We start from the raw sequence: 17939 nt of genomic DNA, 5'->3' as shown, positions 1-17939 counted from the left end.
ATGACTGGTTAGAGGAAGCAGCTGAGGAGACTAATGACTGGTTAGGGGGAAGCAGCCGAGGAGACTAATGACTGGTTAGGGGAAGCAGCTGAGGAGACTAATGACTGGTTAGGGGGAAGCAGCCGAGGAGACTAATGACTGGTTAGGGGAAGCAGCCGAGAGACTAATGACTGGTTAGGGGAAGCAGCTGAGGAGACTAATGACTGGTTAGGGGGAAGCAGCCGAGGAGACTAATGACTGGTTAGGGGAAGCAGCCGAGGAGACTAATGACTGGTTAGGGGAAGCAGCTGAGGAGACTAATGACTGGTTAGGGGGAAGCAGCTGAGGAGACTAATGACTGGTTAGGGGAAGCAGCTGAGGAGACTAATGACTGGTTAGGGGGAAGCAGCTGAGGAGACTAATGACTGGTTAGGGGGAAGCAGCCGAGGAGACTAATGACTGGTTAGGGGGAAGCAGCCGAGGAGACTAATGACTGGTTAGGGGGAAGCAGCTGGGGAGACTAATGACTGGTTAGGGGGAAGCAGCTGGGGAGACTAATGACTGGTTAGGGGGAAGCAGCTGGGGAGACTAATGACTGGTTAGGGGAAGCAGCTGGGGAGACTAATGACTGGTTAGGGGGAAGCAGCTGGGGAGACTAATGACTGGTTAGGGGGAAGCAGCTGGGGAGACTAATGACTGGTTAGGGGAAGCAGCTGGGGAGACTAATGACTGGTTAGGGGAAGCAGCTGAGGAGACTAATGACTGGTTAGGGGGAAGCAGCTGAGGAGACTAATGACTGGTTAGGGGGAAGCAGCTGAGGAGACTAATGACTGGTTAGGGGGAAGCAGCTGGGGAGACTAATGACTGGTTAGGGGAAGCAGCTGAGGAGACTAATGACTGGTTAGGGGGAAGCAGCTGAGGAGACTAATGACTGGTTAGGGGGAAGCAGCTGAGGAGACTAATGACTGGTTAGGGGGAAGCAGCTGGGGGAGACTAATGACTGGTTAGGGGGAAGCAGCTGAGGAGACTAATGACTGGTTAGAGGAAGCAGCTGAGCAGACTAATGACTGGTTAGGGGAAGCAGCTGAGGAGACTAATGACTGGTTAGGGGAAGCAGCTGAGCAGACTAATGACTGGTTAGGGGGAAGCAGCTGAGGAGACTAATGACTGGTTAGGGGAAGCAGCTGGGGAGACTAATGACTGGTTAGGGGAAGCAGCTGGGGAGACTAATGACTGGTTAGGGGAAGCAGCTGAGGAGACTAATGACTGGTTAGGGGAAGCAGCTGAGGAGACTAATGACTGGTTAGGGGAAGCAGCTGAGGAGACTAATGACTGGTTAGGGGAAGCAGCTGAGGAGACTAATGACTGGTTAGGGGGAAGCAGCTGGGAGACTAATGACTGGTTAGGGGGAAGCAGCTGGGGAGACTAATGACTGGTTAGGGGAAGCAGCTGAGGAGACTAATGACTGGTTAGGGGAAGCAGCTGAGGAGACTAATGACTGGTTAGGTGAAGCAGCTGAGGAGACTAATGACTGGTTAGGGGAAGCAGCCGAGGAGACTAATGACTGGTTAGGGGAAGCAGCCGGGGAGACTAATGACTGGTTAGGGGAAGCAGCTGGGGAGACTAATGACTGGTTAGAGGAAGCAGCTGAGGAGACTAATGACTGGTTAGGGGAAGCAGCTGGGGAGACTAATGACTGGTTAGAGGAAGCAGCTGAGGAGACTAATGACTGGTTAGGGGAAGCAGCTGGGGAGACTAATGACTGGTTAGGGGAAGCAGCTGGGGAGACTAATGACTGGTTAGGGGAAGCAGCTGGCTGCTCACAGCTGTTTCACCTGTTATTGGATGAAGCACTCATTCTGATATGACATCAGTCTGAATTATAATACAGTAGGACGTGTAGGGACGTCATTCATTTCAATAAGAGAAACATCCACCATTATTTAGTGATCACACAGGGAGAAGATCTGTTCGCGCCTCATTATAACTCAATGGGTGATACACTGGGCCTCATTATAACTCAATGGGTGATACACTGGGCCTCATTATAACTCAATGGGTGATACACTGGGCCTCATTATAACTCAATGGGTGATACACTGGGCCTCATTATAACTCAATGGGTGATACACTGGGCCTCATTATAACTCAATGGGTGATACACTGGGCCTCATTATAACTCAATGGGTGATACACTGGGCCTCATTATAACTCAATGGGTGATACACTACACTCCCCCGGATCAACACGACGGCGAATCGTGAAGAGTTTGTAACTAATTCCTGTAAATAATGTGTGGTTACTTTTTCTGTCTCTCGTCCTCAGAGGTCATGCTCATAGAAGACTCCTCAGTCTCCGAGGCGATGAACTCTTCCATGCTGTCCTCGTCAAAGTACCCCTAAAACACAAGATACAGACAGTCAGAACCCCTAAAACACAAGATACAGACAGTCAGAACCCCTAAAACACAAGATACAGACAGTCAGAACCCCTAAAACACAAGACAGTCAGAACCCCTAAAACACAAGACAGTCAGAACCCCTAAAACACAAGACAGTCAGAACCCCTAAAACACAAGACAGTCAGTCAGAACCCCTAAAACACAAGACAGTCAGTCAGAACCCCTAAAACACAAGACAGTCAGTCAGAACCCCTAAAACACAAGACAGTCAGAACCCCTAAAACACAAGACAGTCAGAACCCCTAAAACACAAGACAGTCAGAACCCCTAAAACACAAGACAGTCAGAACCCCTAAAACACAAGTCAGTCAGTCAGAACCCCTAAAACACAAGACAGTCAGTCAGAACCCCTAAAACACAAGACAGTCAGCAGAACCCCTAAAACACAAGACAGTCAGTAACCCCTAAAACACAAGACAGTCAGAACCCCTAAAACACAAGACAGTCAGAACCCCTAAAACACAAGACAGTCAGAACCCCTAAAACACAAGACAGTCAGAACCCCTAAAACACAAGACAGTCAGAACCCCTAAAACACAAGACAGTCAGAACCCCTAAAACACAAGATCAGTCAGAACCCCTAAAACACAAGACAGTCAGTCAGAACCCCTAAAACACAAGACAGTCAGTCAGAACCCCTAAAACACAAGACAGTCAGAACCCCTAAAACACAAGTCAGTCAGAACCCCTAAAACACAAGACAGTCAGAACCCCTAAAACACAAGACAGTCAGAACCCCTAAAACACAAGACAGTCAGTCAGAACCCCTAAAACACAAGACAGTCAGTCAGAACCCCTAAAACACAAGACAGTCAGTCAGAACCCCTAAAAAATCAAGACAGTCAGTCAGAACCCCTAAAACACAAGACAGTCAGTCAGAACCCCTAAAACACAAGACAGTCAGAACCCCTAAAACACAAGACAGTCAGAACCCCTAAAACACAAGTCAGTCAGAACCCCTAAAACACAAGACAGTCAGAACCCCTAAAACACAAGACAGTCAGAACCCCTAAAACACAAGACAGTCAGTCAGAACCCCTAAAACACAAGTCAGTCAGAACCCCTAAAACACAAGTCAGTCAGAACCCCTAAAACACAAGTCAATCAGAACCCCTAAAACACAAGACAGTCAGAACCCCTAAAACACAAGACAGTCAGAACCCCTAAAACACAAGACAGTCAGAACCCCTAAAACACAAGACAGTCAGAACCCCTAAAACACAAGACAGTCAGAACCCCTAAAACACAAGACAGTCAGAACCCCTAAAACACAAGACAGTCAGAACCCCTAAAACACAAGTCAGTCAGAACCCCTAAAACACAAGTCAGTCAGAACCCCTAAAACACAAGACAGTCAGAACCCCTAAAACACAAGTCAGTCAGTCAGAACCCCTAAAACACAAGTCAGTCAGTCAGAACCCCTAAAACACAAGTCAGTCAGTCAGAACCCCTAAAACACAAGTCAGTCAGTCAGAACCCCTAAAACACAAGACAGTCAGAACCCCTAAAACACAAGACAGTCAGAACCCCTAAAACACAAGACAGTCAGAACCCCTAAAACACAAGACAGTCAGAACCCCTAAAACACAAGACAGTCAGAACCCCTAAAACACAAGTCAGTCAGAACCCCTAAAACACAAGACAGTCAGAACCCCTAAAACACAAGACAGTCAGAACCCCTAAAACACAAGACAGTCAGAACCCCTAAAACACAAGACAGTCAGTCAGAACCCCTAAAACACAAGACAGTCAGTCAGAACCCCTAAAACACAAGTCAGTCAGAACCCCTAAAACACAAGTCAGTCAGAACCCCTAAAACACAAGTCAGTCAGAACCCCTAAAACACAAGTCAATCAGAACCCCTAAAACACAAGTCAGTCAGAACCCCTAAAACACAAGTCAGTCAGTCAGAACCCCTAAAACACAAGACAGTCAGAACCCCTAAAACACAAGACAGTCAGAACCCCTAAAACACAAGACAGTCAGAACCCCTAAAACACAAGACAGTCAGAACCCCTAAAACACAAGACAGTCAGAACCCCTAAAACACAAGACAGTCAGAACCCCTAAAACACAAGACAGTCAGAACCCCTAAAACACAAGACAGTCAGAACCCCTAAAACACAAGACAGTCAGAACCCCTAAAACACAAGACAGTCAGAACCCCTAAAACACAAGTCAGTCAGTCAGAACCCCTAAAACACAAGACAGTCAGAACCCCTAAAACACAAGACAGTCAGAACCCCTAAAACACAAGTCAGTCAGAACCCCTAAAACACAAGACAGTCAGTCAGAACCCCTAAAACACAAGACAGTCAGAACCCCTAAAACACAAGTCAGTCAGTCAGAACCCCTAAAACACAAGTCAGTCAGTCAGAACCCCTAAAACACAAGTCAGTCAGTCAGAACCCCTAAAACACAAGACAGTCAGAACCCCTAAAACACAAGACAGTCAGAACCCCTAAAACACAAGACAGTCAGAACCCCTAAAACACAAGACAGTCAGAACCCCTAAAACACAAGACAGTCAGAACCCCTAAAACACAAGACAGTCAGAACCCCTAAAACACAAGACAGTCAGAACCCCTAAAACACAAGTCAGTCAGTCAGAACCCCTAAAACACAAGACAGTCAGTCAGAACCCCTAAAACACAAGACAGTCAGTCAGAACCCCTAAAACACAAGACAGTCAGTCAGAACCCCTAAAACACAAGACAGTCAGAACCCCTAAAACACAAGACAGTCAGAACCCCTAAAACACAAGTCAGTCAGAACCCCTAAAACACAAGACAGTCAGTCAGAACCCCTAAAACACAAGACAGTCAGAACCCCTAAAACACAAGACAGTCAGAACCCCTAAAACACAAGACAGTCAGAACCCCTAAAACACAAGACAGTCAGAACCCCTAAAACACAAGACAGTCAGAACCCCTAAAACACAAGTCAGTCAGAACCCCTAAAACACAAGACAGTCAGAACCCCTAAAACACAAGACAGTCAGTCAGAACCCCTAAAACACAAGACAGTCAGTCAGAACCCCTAAAACACAAGACAGTCAGAACCCCTAAAACACAAGACAGTCAGAACCCCTAAAACACAAGACAGTCAGAACCCCTAAAACACAAGACAGTCAGAACCCCTAAAACACAAGACAGTCAGAACCCCTAAAACACAAGACAGTCAGAACCCCTAAAACACAAGACAGTCAGAACCCCTAAAACACAAGTCAGTCAGAACCCCTAAAACACAAGTCATTCAGAACCCCTAAAACACAAGTCATTCAGAACCCCTAAAACACAAGACAGTCAGAACCCCTAAAACACAAGACAGTCAGTCAGAACCCCTAAAACACAAGACAGTCAGAACCCCTAAAACACAAGACAGTCAGAACCCCTAAAACACAAGACAGTCAGAACCCCTAAAACACAAGACAGTCAGAACCCCTAAAACACAAGACAGTCAGAACCCCTAAAACACAAGACAGTCAGAACCCCTAAAACACAAGACAGTCAGAACCCCTAAAACACAAGACAGTCAGTCAGAACCCCTAAAACACAAGACAGTCAGTCAGAACCCCTAAAACACAAGACAGTCAGTCAGACCCCTAAAACACAAGACAGTCAGTCAGAACCCCTAAAACACAAGACAGTCAGAACCCCTAAAACACAAGACAGTCAGAACCCTAAAACACAAGACAGTCAGTCAGAACCCCTAAAACACAAGACAGTCAGTCAGAACCCCTAAAACACAAGACAGTCAGTCAGAACCCCTAAAACACAAGACAGTCAGTCAGAACCCCTAAAACACAAGACAGTCAGAACCCCTAAAACACAAGACAGTCAGAACCCCTAAAACACAAGACAGTCAGAACCCCTAAAACACAAGACAGTCAGAACCCCTAAAACACAAGACAGTCAGAACCCCTAAAACACAAGTCAGTCAGAACCCCTAAAACACAAGACAGTCAGAACCCCTAAAACACAAGACAGTCAGAACCCCTAAAACACAAGACAGTCAGTCAGAACCCCTAAAACACAAGACAGTCAGAACCCCTAAAACACAAGACAGTCAGAACCCCTAAAACACAAGTCAGTCAGAACCCCTAAAACACAAGACAGTCAGAACCCCTAAAACACAAGTCAGTCAGTCAGAACCCCTAAAACACAAGACAGTCAGAACCCCTAAAACACAAGACAGTCAGAACCCCTAAAACACAAGACAGTCAGAACCCCTAAAACACAAGACAGTCAGAACCCCTAAAACACAAGTCAGTCAGTCAGAACCCCTAAAACACAAGACAGTCAGTCAGAACCCCTAAAACACAAGACAGTCAGTCAGAACCCCTAAAACACAAGACAGTCAGTCAGAACCCCTAAAACACAAGACAGTCAGAACCCCTAAAACACAAGACAGTCAGAACCCCTAAAACACAAGTCAGTCAGAACCCCTAAAACACAAGTCAGTCAGAACCCCTAAAACACAAGACAGTCAGAACCCCTAAAACACAAGACAGTCAGAACCCCTAAAACACAAGACAGTCAGAACCCCTAAAACACAAGACAGTCAGAACCCCTAAAACACAAGTCAGTCAGAACCCCTAAAACACAAGACAGTCAGAACCCCTAAAACACAAGACAGTCAGAACCCCTAAAACACAAGACAGTCAGTCAGAACCCCTAAAACACAAGACAGTCAGTCAGAACCCCTAAAACACAAGACAGTCAGAACCCCTAAAACACAAGTCAGTCAGAACCCCTAAAACACAAGACAGTCAGAACCCCTAAAACACAAGTCAGTCAGTCAGAACCCCTAAAACACAAGACAGTCAGAACCCCTAAAACACAAGACAGTCAGAACCCCTAAAACACAAGACAGTCAGAACCCCTAAAACACAAGTCAGTCAGTCAGAACCCCTAAAACACAAGACAGTCAGTCAGAACCCCTAAAACACAAGACAGTCAGTCAGAACCCCTAAAACACAAGACAGTCAGAACCCCTAAAACACAAGTCAGTCAGAACCCCTAAAACACAAGACAGTCAGAACCCCTAAAACACAAGACAGTCAGAACCCCTAAAACACAAGACAGTCAGTCAGAACCCCTAAAACACAAGACAGTCAGTCAGAACCCCTAAAACACAAGACAGTCAGAACCCCTAAAACACAAGTCAGTCAGAACCCTAAAACACAAGACAGTCAGAACCCCTAAAACACAAGTCAGTCAGCCTCAGAACCCCTAAAACACAAGACAGTCAGAACCCCTAAAACACAAGACAGTCAGAACCCCTAAAACACAAGACAGTCAGAACCCTAAAACACAAGACAGTCAGAACCCCTAAAACACAAGTCAGTCAGTCAGAACCCCTAAAACACAAGACAGTCAGTCAGAACCCCTAAAACACAAGACAGTCAGTCAGAACCCCTAAAACACAAGACAGTCAGTCAGAACCCCTAAAACACAAGACAGTCAGAACCCCTAAAACACAAGTCAGTCAGAACCCCTAAAACACAAGTCAGTCAGAACCCCTAAAACACAAGTCAGTCAGAACCCCTAAAACACAAGACAGTCAGAACCCCTAAAACACGACAGTCAGAACCCCTAAAACACAAGACAGTCAGAACCCCTAAAACACAAGTCAGTCAGAACCCCTAAAACACAAGTCAGTCAGAACCCCTAAAACACAAGACAGTCAGAACCCCTAAAACACAAGACAGTCAGAACCCCTAAAACACAAGACAGTCAGTCAGAACCCCTAAAACACAAGACAGTAGTCAGAACCCCTAAAACACAAGTCAGTCAGAACCCCTAAAACACAAGACAGTCAGAACCCCTAAAACACAAGTCAGTCAGTCAGAACCCCTAAAACACAAGACAGTCAGAACCCCTAAAACACAAGACAGTCAGAACCCCTAAAACACAAGACAGTCAGAACCCCTAAAACACAAGACAGTCAGAACCCCTAAAACACAAGTCAGTCAGTCAGAACCCCTAAAACACAAGACAGTCAGTCAGAACCCCTAAAACACAAGACAGTCAGTCAGAACCCCTAAAACACAAGACAGTCAGTCAGAACCCCTAAAACACAAGACAGTCAGTCAGAACCCCTAAAACACAAGACAGTCAGTCAGAACCCCTAAAACACAAGACAGTCAGAACCCCTAAAACACAAGACAGTCAGAACCCCTAAAACACAAGACAGTCAGTCAGAACCCCTAAAACACAAGTCAGTCAGAACCCCTAAAACACAAGACAGTCAGTCAGAACCCCTAAAACACAAGACAGTCAGAACCCCTAAAACACAAGACAGTCAGAACCCCTAAAACACAAGACAGTCAGAACCCCTAAAACACAAGACAGTCAGTCAGAACCCCTAAAACACAAGACAGTCAGTCAGAACCCCTAAAACACAAGACAGTCAGAACCCCTAAAACACAAGACAGTCAGAACCCCTAAAACACAAGTCAGTCAGAACCCCTAAAACACAAGACAGTCAGAACCCCTAAAACACAAGTCAGTCAGTCAGAACCCCTAAAACACAAGACAGTCAGCAAACCCCTAAAACACAAGACAGTCAGTCAGAACCCCTAAAACACAAGACAGTCAGAACCCCTAAAACACAAGACAGTCAGAACCCCTAAAACACAAGACAGTCAGTCAGAACCCCTAAAACACAAGTCAGTCAGAACCCCTAAAACACAAGACAGTCAGTCAGAACCCTAAAACACAAGACAGTCAGAACCCCTAAAACACAAGACAGTCAGAACCCCTAAAACACAAGACAGTCAGAACCCCTAAAACACAAGACAGTCAGTCAGAACCCCTAAAACACAAGACAGTCAGTCAGAACCCCTAAAACACAAGACAGTCAGAACCCCTAAAACACAAGACAGTCAGAACCCCTAAAACACAAGACAGTCAGTCAGAACCCCTAAAACACAAGACAGTCAGAACCCCTAAAACACAAGACAGTCAGAACCCCTAAAACACAAGACAGTCAGTCAGAACCCCTAAAACACAAGACAGTCAGTCAGAACCCCTAAAACACAAGACAGTCAGTCAGAACCCCTAAAACACAAGACAGTCAGTCAGAACCCCTAAAACACAAGACAGTCAGTCAGAACCCCTAAAACACAAGACAGTCAGTCAGAACCCCTAAAACACAAGACAGTCAGAACCCCTAAAACACAAGTCAGTCAGAACCCCTAAAACACAAGTCAGTCAGAACCCCTAAAACACAAGACAGTCAGAACCCCTAAAACACAAGACAGTCAGAACCCCTAAAACACAAGACAGTCAGAACCCCTAAAACACAAGACAGTCAGAACCCCTAAAACACAAGACAGTCAGAACCCCTAAAACACAAGACAGTCAGAACCCCTAAAACACAAGACAGTCAGTCAGAACCCCTAAAACACAAGACAGTCAGTCAGAACCCCTAAAACACAAGACAGTCAGAACCCCTAAAACACAAGTCAGTCAGAACCCCTAAAACACAAGACAGTCAGAACCCCTAAAACACAAGTCAGTCAGTCAGAACCCCTAAAACACAAGACAGTCAGAACCCCTAAAACACAAGACAGTCAGAACCCCTAAAACACAAGACAGTCAGAACCCCTAAAACACAAGTCAGTCAGAACCCCTAAAACACAAGTCAGTCAGTCAGAACCCCTAAAACACAAGACAGTCAGTCAGAACCCCTAAAACACAAGACAGTCAGTCAGAACCCCTAAAACACAAGACAGTCAGTCAGAACCCCTAAAACACAAGACAGTCAGAACCCCTAAAACACAAGACAGTCAGAACCCCTAAAACACAAGTCAGTCAGAACCCCTAAAACACAAGCATCAGTCAGAACCCCTAAAACACAAGACAGTCAGAACCCCTAAAACACAAGACAGTCAGAACCCCTAAAACACAAGACAGTCAGAACCCCCTAAAACACAAGACAGTCAGAACCCCTAAAACACAAGACAGTCAGAACCCCTAAAACACAAGTCAGTCAGAACCCCTAAAACACAAGACAGTCAGAACCCCTAAAACACAAGTCAGTCAGAACCCCTAAAACACAAGACAGTCAGAACCCCTAAAACACAAGACAGTCAGTCAGAACCCCTAAAACACAAGACAGTCAGTCAGAACCCCTAAAACACAAGACAGTCAGTCAGAACCCCTAAAACACAAGACAGTCAGAACCCCTAAAACACAAGTCAGTCAGTCAGAACCCCTAAAACACAAGACAGTCAGTCAGAACCCCTAAAACACAAGACAGTCAGTCAGAACCCCTAAAACACAAGACAGTCAGTCAGAACCCCTAAAACACAAGACAGTCAGTCAGAACCCCTAAAACACAAGACAGTCAGTCAGAACCCCTAAAACACAAGACAGTCAGAACCCCTAAAACACAAGACAGTCAGAACCCCTAAAACACAAGACAGTCAGAACCCCTAAAACACAAGACAGTCAGAACCCCTAAAACACAAGACAGTCAGAACCCCTAAAACACAAGACAGTCAGAACCCCTAAAACACAAGACAGTCGGAACCCCTAAAACACAAGACAGTCAGAACCCCTAAAACACAAGACAGACAGTCAGAACCCCTAAAACACAAGACAGTCAGTCAGAACCCCTAAAACACAAGACAGTCAGAACCCCTAAAACACAAGACAGTCAGAACCCCTAAAACACAAGACAGTCAGAACCCCTAAAACACAAGTCAGTCAGAACCCCTAAAACACAAGACAGTCAGAACCCCTAAAACACAAGACAGTCAGAACCCCTAAAACACAAGACAGTCAGTCAGAACCCCTAAAACACAAGACAGTCAGTCAGAACCCCTAAAACACAAGACAGTCAGTCAGAACCCCTAAAACACAAGACAGTCAGTCAGAACCCCTAAAACACAAGACAGTCAGTCAGAACCCCTAAAACACAAGACAGTCAGTCAGAACCTCTAAAACACAAGACAGTCAGAACCCCTAAAACACAAGACAGTCAGAACCCCTAAAACACAAGACAGTCAGAACCCCTAAAACACAAGACAGTCAGAACCCCTAAAACACAAGTCAGTCAGTCAGAACCCCTAAAACACAAGACAGTCAGAACCCTAAAACACAAGACAGTCAGAACCCCTAAAACACAAGACAGTCAGAACCCCTAAAACACAAGTCAGTCAGAACCCCTAAAACACAAGTCAGTCAGTCAGAACCCCTAAAACACAAGACAGTCAGTCAGAACCCCTAAAACACAAGACAGTCAGTCAGAACCCTAAAACACAAGACAGTCAGTCAGAACCCCTAAAACACAAGACAGTCAGAACCCCTAAAACACAAGACAGTCAGAACCCCTAAAACACAAGTCAGTCAGAACCCCTAAAACACAAGTCAGTCAGAACCCCTAAAACACAAGACAGTCAGAACCCCTAAAACACAAGACAGTCAGAACCCCTAAAACACAAGACAGTCAGAACCCCTAAAACACAAGACAGTCAGAACCCCTAAAACACAAGACAGTCAGAACCCCTAAAACACAAGTCAGTCAGAACCCCTAAAACACAAGACAGTCAGAACCCCTAAAACACAAGTCAGTCAGAACCCCTAAAACACAAGACAGTCAGTCAGAACCCCTAAAACACAAGACAGTCAGTCAGAACCCCTAAAACACAAGACAGTCAGTCAGAACCCCTAAAACACAAGACAGTCAGAACCCCTAAAACACAAGTCAGTCAGTCAGAACCCCTAAAACACAAGACAGTCAGAACCCCTAAAACACAAGACAGTCAGAACCCCTAAAACACAAGACAGTCAGTCAGAACCCCTAAAACACAAGACAGTCAGTCAGAACCCCTAAAACACAAGACAGTCAGAGAACCCCTAAAACACAAGACAGTCAGAACCCCTAAAACACAAGACAGTCAGAACCCCTAAAACACAAGACAGACAGTCAGAACCCCTAAAACACAAGACAGTCAGAACCCCTAAAACACAAGACAGTCGGAACCCCTAAAACACAAGACAGTCAGAACCCCTAAAACACAAGACAGACAGTCAGAACCCCTAAAACACAAGACAGTCAGTCAGAACCCCTAAAACACAAGACAGTCAGAACCCCTAAAACACAAGACAGTCAGAACCCCTAAAACACAAGACAGTCAGAACCCCTAAAACACAAGACAGTCAGTCAGAACCCCTAAAACACAAGACAGTCAGAACCCCTAAAACACAAGACAGTCAGAACCCCTAAAACACAAGACAGTCAGTCAGAACCCCTAAAACACAAGACAGTCAGTCAGAACCCCTAAAACACAAGACAGTCAGTCAGAACCCCTAAAACACAAGACAGTCAGCTCAGAACCCCTAAAACACAAGACAGTCAGCAGAACCCCTAAAACACAAGACAGTCAGTCAGAACCTCTAAAACACAAGACAGTCAGGAACCCCTAAAACACAAGACAGTCAGAACCCCTAAAACACAAGACAGTCAGAACCCCTAAAACACAAGACAGTCAGAACCCCTAAAACACAAGACAGTCAGAACCCCTAAAACACAAGACAGTCAGAACCCCTAAAACACAAGACAGTCAGTCAGAACCCCTAAAACACAAGACAGTCAGTCAGAACCCCTAAAACACAAGACAGTCAGAACCCCTAAAACACAAGACAGTCAGTCAGAACCCCTAAAACACAAGACAGTCAGTCAGAACCCCTAAAACACAAGACAGTCAGAACCCCTAAAAGGTTGAGGGGTAACGGGCGGGAGGTTGAGGGGTAACGGGCGGGAGGTTGAGGGGTAACGGGCGGGAGGTTGAGGGGTAACGGGCGGGAGGTTGAGGGGTAACGGGCGGGAGGTTGAGGGGTAACGGACGGGAGGTTGAGGGGTAACGGACGGGAGGTTGAGGGGTAACGGGTGGAAGGTTGAGGGGTAACGGGCGGGAGGTTGAGGGGTAACGGACGGGAGGTTGAGGGGTAACGTGTTTGAGTATGTTCTCCTGGGGTTAGTGAAGTGTGTGTGTTGGTGGGGGGGTGACCTGTCTCATTCCCCTCACCCTGTACACCAGCTGATGGGTCTGTCTGTGTGTCTGTTACCAGCCTGTCTCCTGGGGTGTAGTCACCTTGTTTTCCTTGCTGATGTAGTCCAGCTGGAGACACCAGGGATGGGTCCAGATTCTGCTGAGCATCTGGAAGTCCTGGAAGAGTTTGGTCCCGGCTCGGCCCCGACCCCCCTCCACCACGTTCCCCGCACCTGCCCCACACACAGAGAGACAGAGAGAGCGAGGTGTGTGAGAGAGGGAGACAAAGGGCGAGGTGTGTGAGAGAGGGAGAGACAGAGAGAGCGAGACCAAGCGGTGTGAGAGAGGGAGACAGAGGGGGCGAGGTGTGTGAAAGAGGGGGAGACAGAGAGAGCGAGGTGTGTGAAAGAGGGAGACAGAGAGGGCGAGGTGTGTGAAAGAGGGAGACAGAGAGGGCGAGACGTGTGTGAAAGAGGGAGACAGAGAGGGCGAGCGTGTGTGAAAGAGGGGAGACAGAGAGGGCGAGCGCGTGTGAAAGAGGGAGACAGAGGGGCGAGGTGTGTGGAAGAGGAGACAGAGAGGGCGAGGTGTGTGAAAGAGGGAGACAGAGAGGCGAGACCAAGCAGTGTGAGAGAGGGAGACAGAGAGAGCGAGACCAAGCGGTGTGAGAGAGGGAGACAGAGAGGGCGAGACCAAGCGGTGTGAGGAGAGAGGAGAGAGAGGGGCGAGACCAAGCGGTGTGAGAGGGGAGACAGAGAGGGCGAACCAAGGGTGTGAGAGAGGAGACAGAGAGAGCGAGACCAAGCGGTGTGAGAGAGGGAGACAGAGAGGGCGAGACCAAGCGGTGTGAGAGAGGGAGACAGAGGGGGCGAGACCAAGCGGTGTGAGAGGGGGAGACAGAGAGGGCGAGACCAAGCGGTGTGAGAGAGGGAGACAGAGAGAGCGAGACCAAGCGGTGTGAGAGAGGGAGACAGAGGGGGCGAGGTGTGTGAAAGAGGGAGACAGAGAGAGCGAGACCAAGCGGTGTGAGAGAGGGAGACAGAGGGGGCAAGGTGTGTGAGAGAGGGAGACAGAGAGGGCGAGGTGTGTGAAAGAGGGAGACAGAGAGGGCGAGGTGTGTGAAAGAGGGAGACAGAGAGAGCGAGACCAAGCGGTGTGAGAGAGGGAGACAGAGAGAGCGAGACCAAGCGGTGTGAGAGAGGGAGACAGAGGGGGCGAGGTGTGTGAGAGAGGGAGACAGAGAGAGCGAGACCAAGCGGTGTGAGAGAGGGAGACAGAGAGAGCGAGACCAAGCGGTGTGAGAGAGGGAGACAGAGGGGGCGAGGTGTGTGAGAGAGGGAGACAGAGAGAGCGAGACCAAGCGGTGTGAGAGAGGGAGACAGAGAGAGCGAGACCAAGCGGTGTGAGAGAGGGAGACAGAGGGGGCGAGGTGTGTGAGAGAGGGAGACCGAGGGCGAGGTGCGTGAAAGAGGGAGACAGAGGGGGCGAGACCAAGCGGTGTGAGAGAGGGAGACAGAGAGAGCGAGACCAAGCGGTGTGAGAGAGGGAGACAGAGAGAGCGAGACTAAGCGGTGTGAGAGGGAGACAGAGAGAGCGAGACTAAGCGGTGTGAAAGAGGGAGACAGAGAGAGCGAGACCAAGCGGTGTGAGAGAGGGAGACAGAGAGGGCGAGGTGTGTGAAAGAGGGAGACAGAGAGAGCGAGACCAAGCGGTGTGAGAGAGGGAGACAGAGAGAGCGAGACCAAGCGGTGTGAGAGAGGGAGACAGAGGGGGCAAGGTGTGTGAGAGAGGGAGACAGAGAGGGCGAGGTGTGTGAAAGAGGGAGACAGAGAGGGCGAGGTGTGTGAAAGAGGGAGACAGAGAGAGCGAGACCAAGCGGTGTGAGAGAGGGAGACAGAGAGAGCGAGACCAAGCGGTGTGAGAGAGGGAGACAGAGAGGGCGAGACCAAGCGGTGTGAGAGAGGGAGACAGAGGGGGCGAGGTGTGTGAAAGAGGGAGAAAGAGAGGGCGAGGTGTGTGAAAGAGGGAGACAGAGAGAGCGAGACCAAGCGGTGTGAGAGAGGGAGACAGAGAGCGCGAGACCAAGCGGTGTGAGAGAGGGAGACAGTGTGTGTCTAAGCATGCGTTTCATGCCACAGCTGTAGCTGAATAAGGTACTACTTCACTCACATCAACACCAGAACAACGTGAGAGACGTAACACTTCAACATCTACACTCACATCAACACCAGAACAACGTGAGAGACGTAACACTTCAACATCTACACTCACATCAACACCAGAACAACGTGAGAGACGTAACACTTCAACATCTACACTCACATCAACACCAGAACAACGTACAGATCTCTGTAATTGCAAACAAAGGTTTCTGTACCAAATATTAAGTTCTGCTTTTCTGATGTATCAAATACTTATGTCATGCAATAAAATGCAAATTAATTATTAAAAAATCATACAATGTGATTTTCTGGATTTTTGTTTTAGATTCCGTCTCTCACAGTTGAAGTGTACCTATGATAAAAATGACAGACCTCTACATGCTTTGTAAGTAGGAAAACCTGCAAAATCGGCAGTGTTTCAAATACTTGTTCTCCCCACTGTATATAAGTAACACAATAAATAACAATAACGAGGCTATATACAGGGGGTACCGGTACCGAGTCAATGTGCGGGGGTACAGGTTAGTGAAGGTAATATGTACATGTAGGTCGGGGTAAAGTGACTATCCATAGATAATAAACAGCGAGTAGCAGCAGTGTAAAAACTAAGGGGGGTCAATGTAAATAGTCCAGGTAGCCAGTTGATTCATTGTTCAGCAGTCTTATGGCTTGGGAGTAGAAGCTGTTAAGGAGCCTTTTGGACCTAGACTTGGCGCTCCGGTACCGCTTGCCGTGCGGAAGCAGAGAGAACAGTCTATGACTTGGGGGCCTTCCTCTGACACCGCCTGGTATAGAGGTCCTGGATGGCAGGAAGCTTGGCCCCAGTGATGTACTGGGCCGTACGCACTACCCTCTGTAGCGCATTACGGTCGGATGCCGAGCAGTTGCCATACCAGGCGGTGATGCAACCAGTCAGGATGCTCTCGATGGTGCAGCTGTAGAACTTTTTCAGGATCTTCTCCTCCCTCCCCCCTCCATCCCCCCTTACCCCTCTCCTCCTCCCTCCATCCCCCTTACCCCTCTCCTCCTCCCTCCATCCCCCTTACCCCTCTCCTCCTCCCTCCTCCCTTACCCCTCTCCTCCTCCCTCCATCCCCCTTACCCCTCTCCTCCTCCCTCCATCTCCCCTTACCCCCTCTCCTCCTCCCCCTTACCCCCTCTCCTCCTCCCTCCATCCCCCCTTACCCCTCTCCTCCTCCTCCCTCCATCCCCCTTACCCCTCTCCTCCTCCCTCCTTACCCCTCTCCTCCTCCCTCCATCCCCCTTACCCCTCTCCTCCTCCCTCCATCCCCCTCTTACCCCTCTCCTCCTCCCCCCTACCCCTCTCCTCCTCCCTCCTCCCCTTACCCCTCTCCTCCTCCCTCCATCCCCCTTACCCCTCTCCTCCTCCCCCATCCCCCTCCTCCCTCCTCCCCTCCCCTCTCCTCCTCCCTCCTTACCCCTCTCCTCCTCCCTCCATCCCCCTTTACCCCCTCTCCTCCTCCCTCCATCCCCCTTACCCCTCTCCTCCTCCCTCCATCCCCCCTTACCCCTCTCCTCCTCCCTCCATCCCCCTTTCCCCCTCTCCTCCTCCCTCCATCCCCCTTACCCCTCTCCTCCTCCCTCCATCCCCCTTACCCCTCTCCTCCTCCCTCCATCCCCCTTACCCCTCTCCTCCTCCCCTCCCTTACCCCTCTCCTCCTCCCCTCCATCCCCTCTCCTCCTCCTCCATCCCTCCTTACCCCTCTCCTCCTCCCTCCATCCCCCCTTACCCCTCTCCTCCTCCCTCCCCTTCCTCTCCTCCTCCCTCCTTACCCCTCTCCTCCTCCCTCCTACCCCTCTCCTCCTCCCTCCATCCCCCTTACCCCTCTCCTCCTCCCTCCATCCCCCTCCCCCTCTCCTCCTCCCTCCTTACCCCCTCCTCCTCCCTCCATCCCCCTTACCCCTCTCCTCCTCCCTCCATCCCCATTACCCCTCTCCTCCTCCCTCCATCCCCCCTTACCCCTCTCCTCCTCCCTCCATCCCCCCTTACCCCTCTCCTCCTCCCTCCATCCCCCTTACCCCTCCTCCTCCTCCCTCCTTACCCCCTCTCCTCCTCCCTCCATCCCCCCTTACCCCTCTCTCCTCCTCCCTCCATCCCCCTTACCCCTCTCCTCCTCCCTCCATCCCCCTTACCCCTCTCCTCCTCCCTCCTTACCCCTCTCCTCCTCCCTCCATCCCCTCTCTCCTCCTCCCTCCTCCCCCTTACCCCTCTCCTCCTCCCTCCATCCCCCTTACCCCTCTCCTCCTCCCTCCATCCCCCTTACCCCTCTCCTCCTCCCTCCATCCCCCTTACCCCCTCTCCTCCTCCCTCC

General features: G+C 48.9%; 1 protein-coding gene across 1 annotated transcript in view; it reads right to left on the bottom strand.

Moving 5' to 3' along the window:
* Nucleotides 1–17939, bottom strand: part of LOC121585891 (transcriptional regulator ATRX-like) — a 79916-nt gene that overhangs the window by 22480 nt on the left and 39497 nt on the right. Inside the window, exons 22-23 of the mRNA XM_045225607.1 lie at nt 13548–13678; nt 2283–2377 (exon numbers count right to left, since the gene is read on the bottom strand). Of these exons, the coding sequence (XP_045081542.1) occupies nt 2283–2377; nt 13548–13678 (226 nt within the window). The remainder of the gene's footprint in view (nt 1–2282; nt 2378–13547; nt 13679–17939) is intronic.

This window comes from Coregonus clupeaformis, chromosome 2, assembly GCF_020615455.1.
Source record: "Coregonus clupeaformis isolate EN_2021a chromosome 2, ASM2061545v1, whole genome shotgun sequence".
Taxonomy (NCBI): Eukaryota; Metazoa; Chordata; class Actinopteri; order Salmoniformes; family Salmonidae; genus Coregonus; species Coregonus clupeaformis.
Note: the sequence above shows the minus strand (reverse complement) of the source record. Positions and strands in the feature narration are given on the sequence as shown.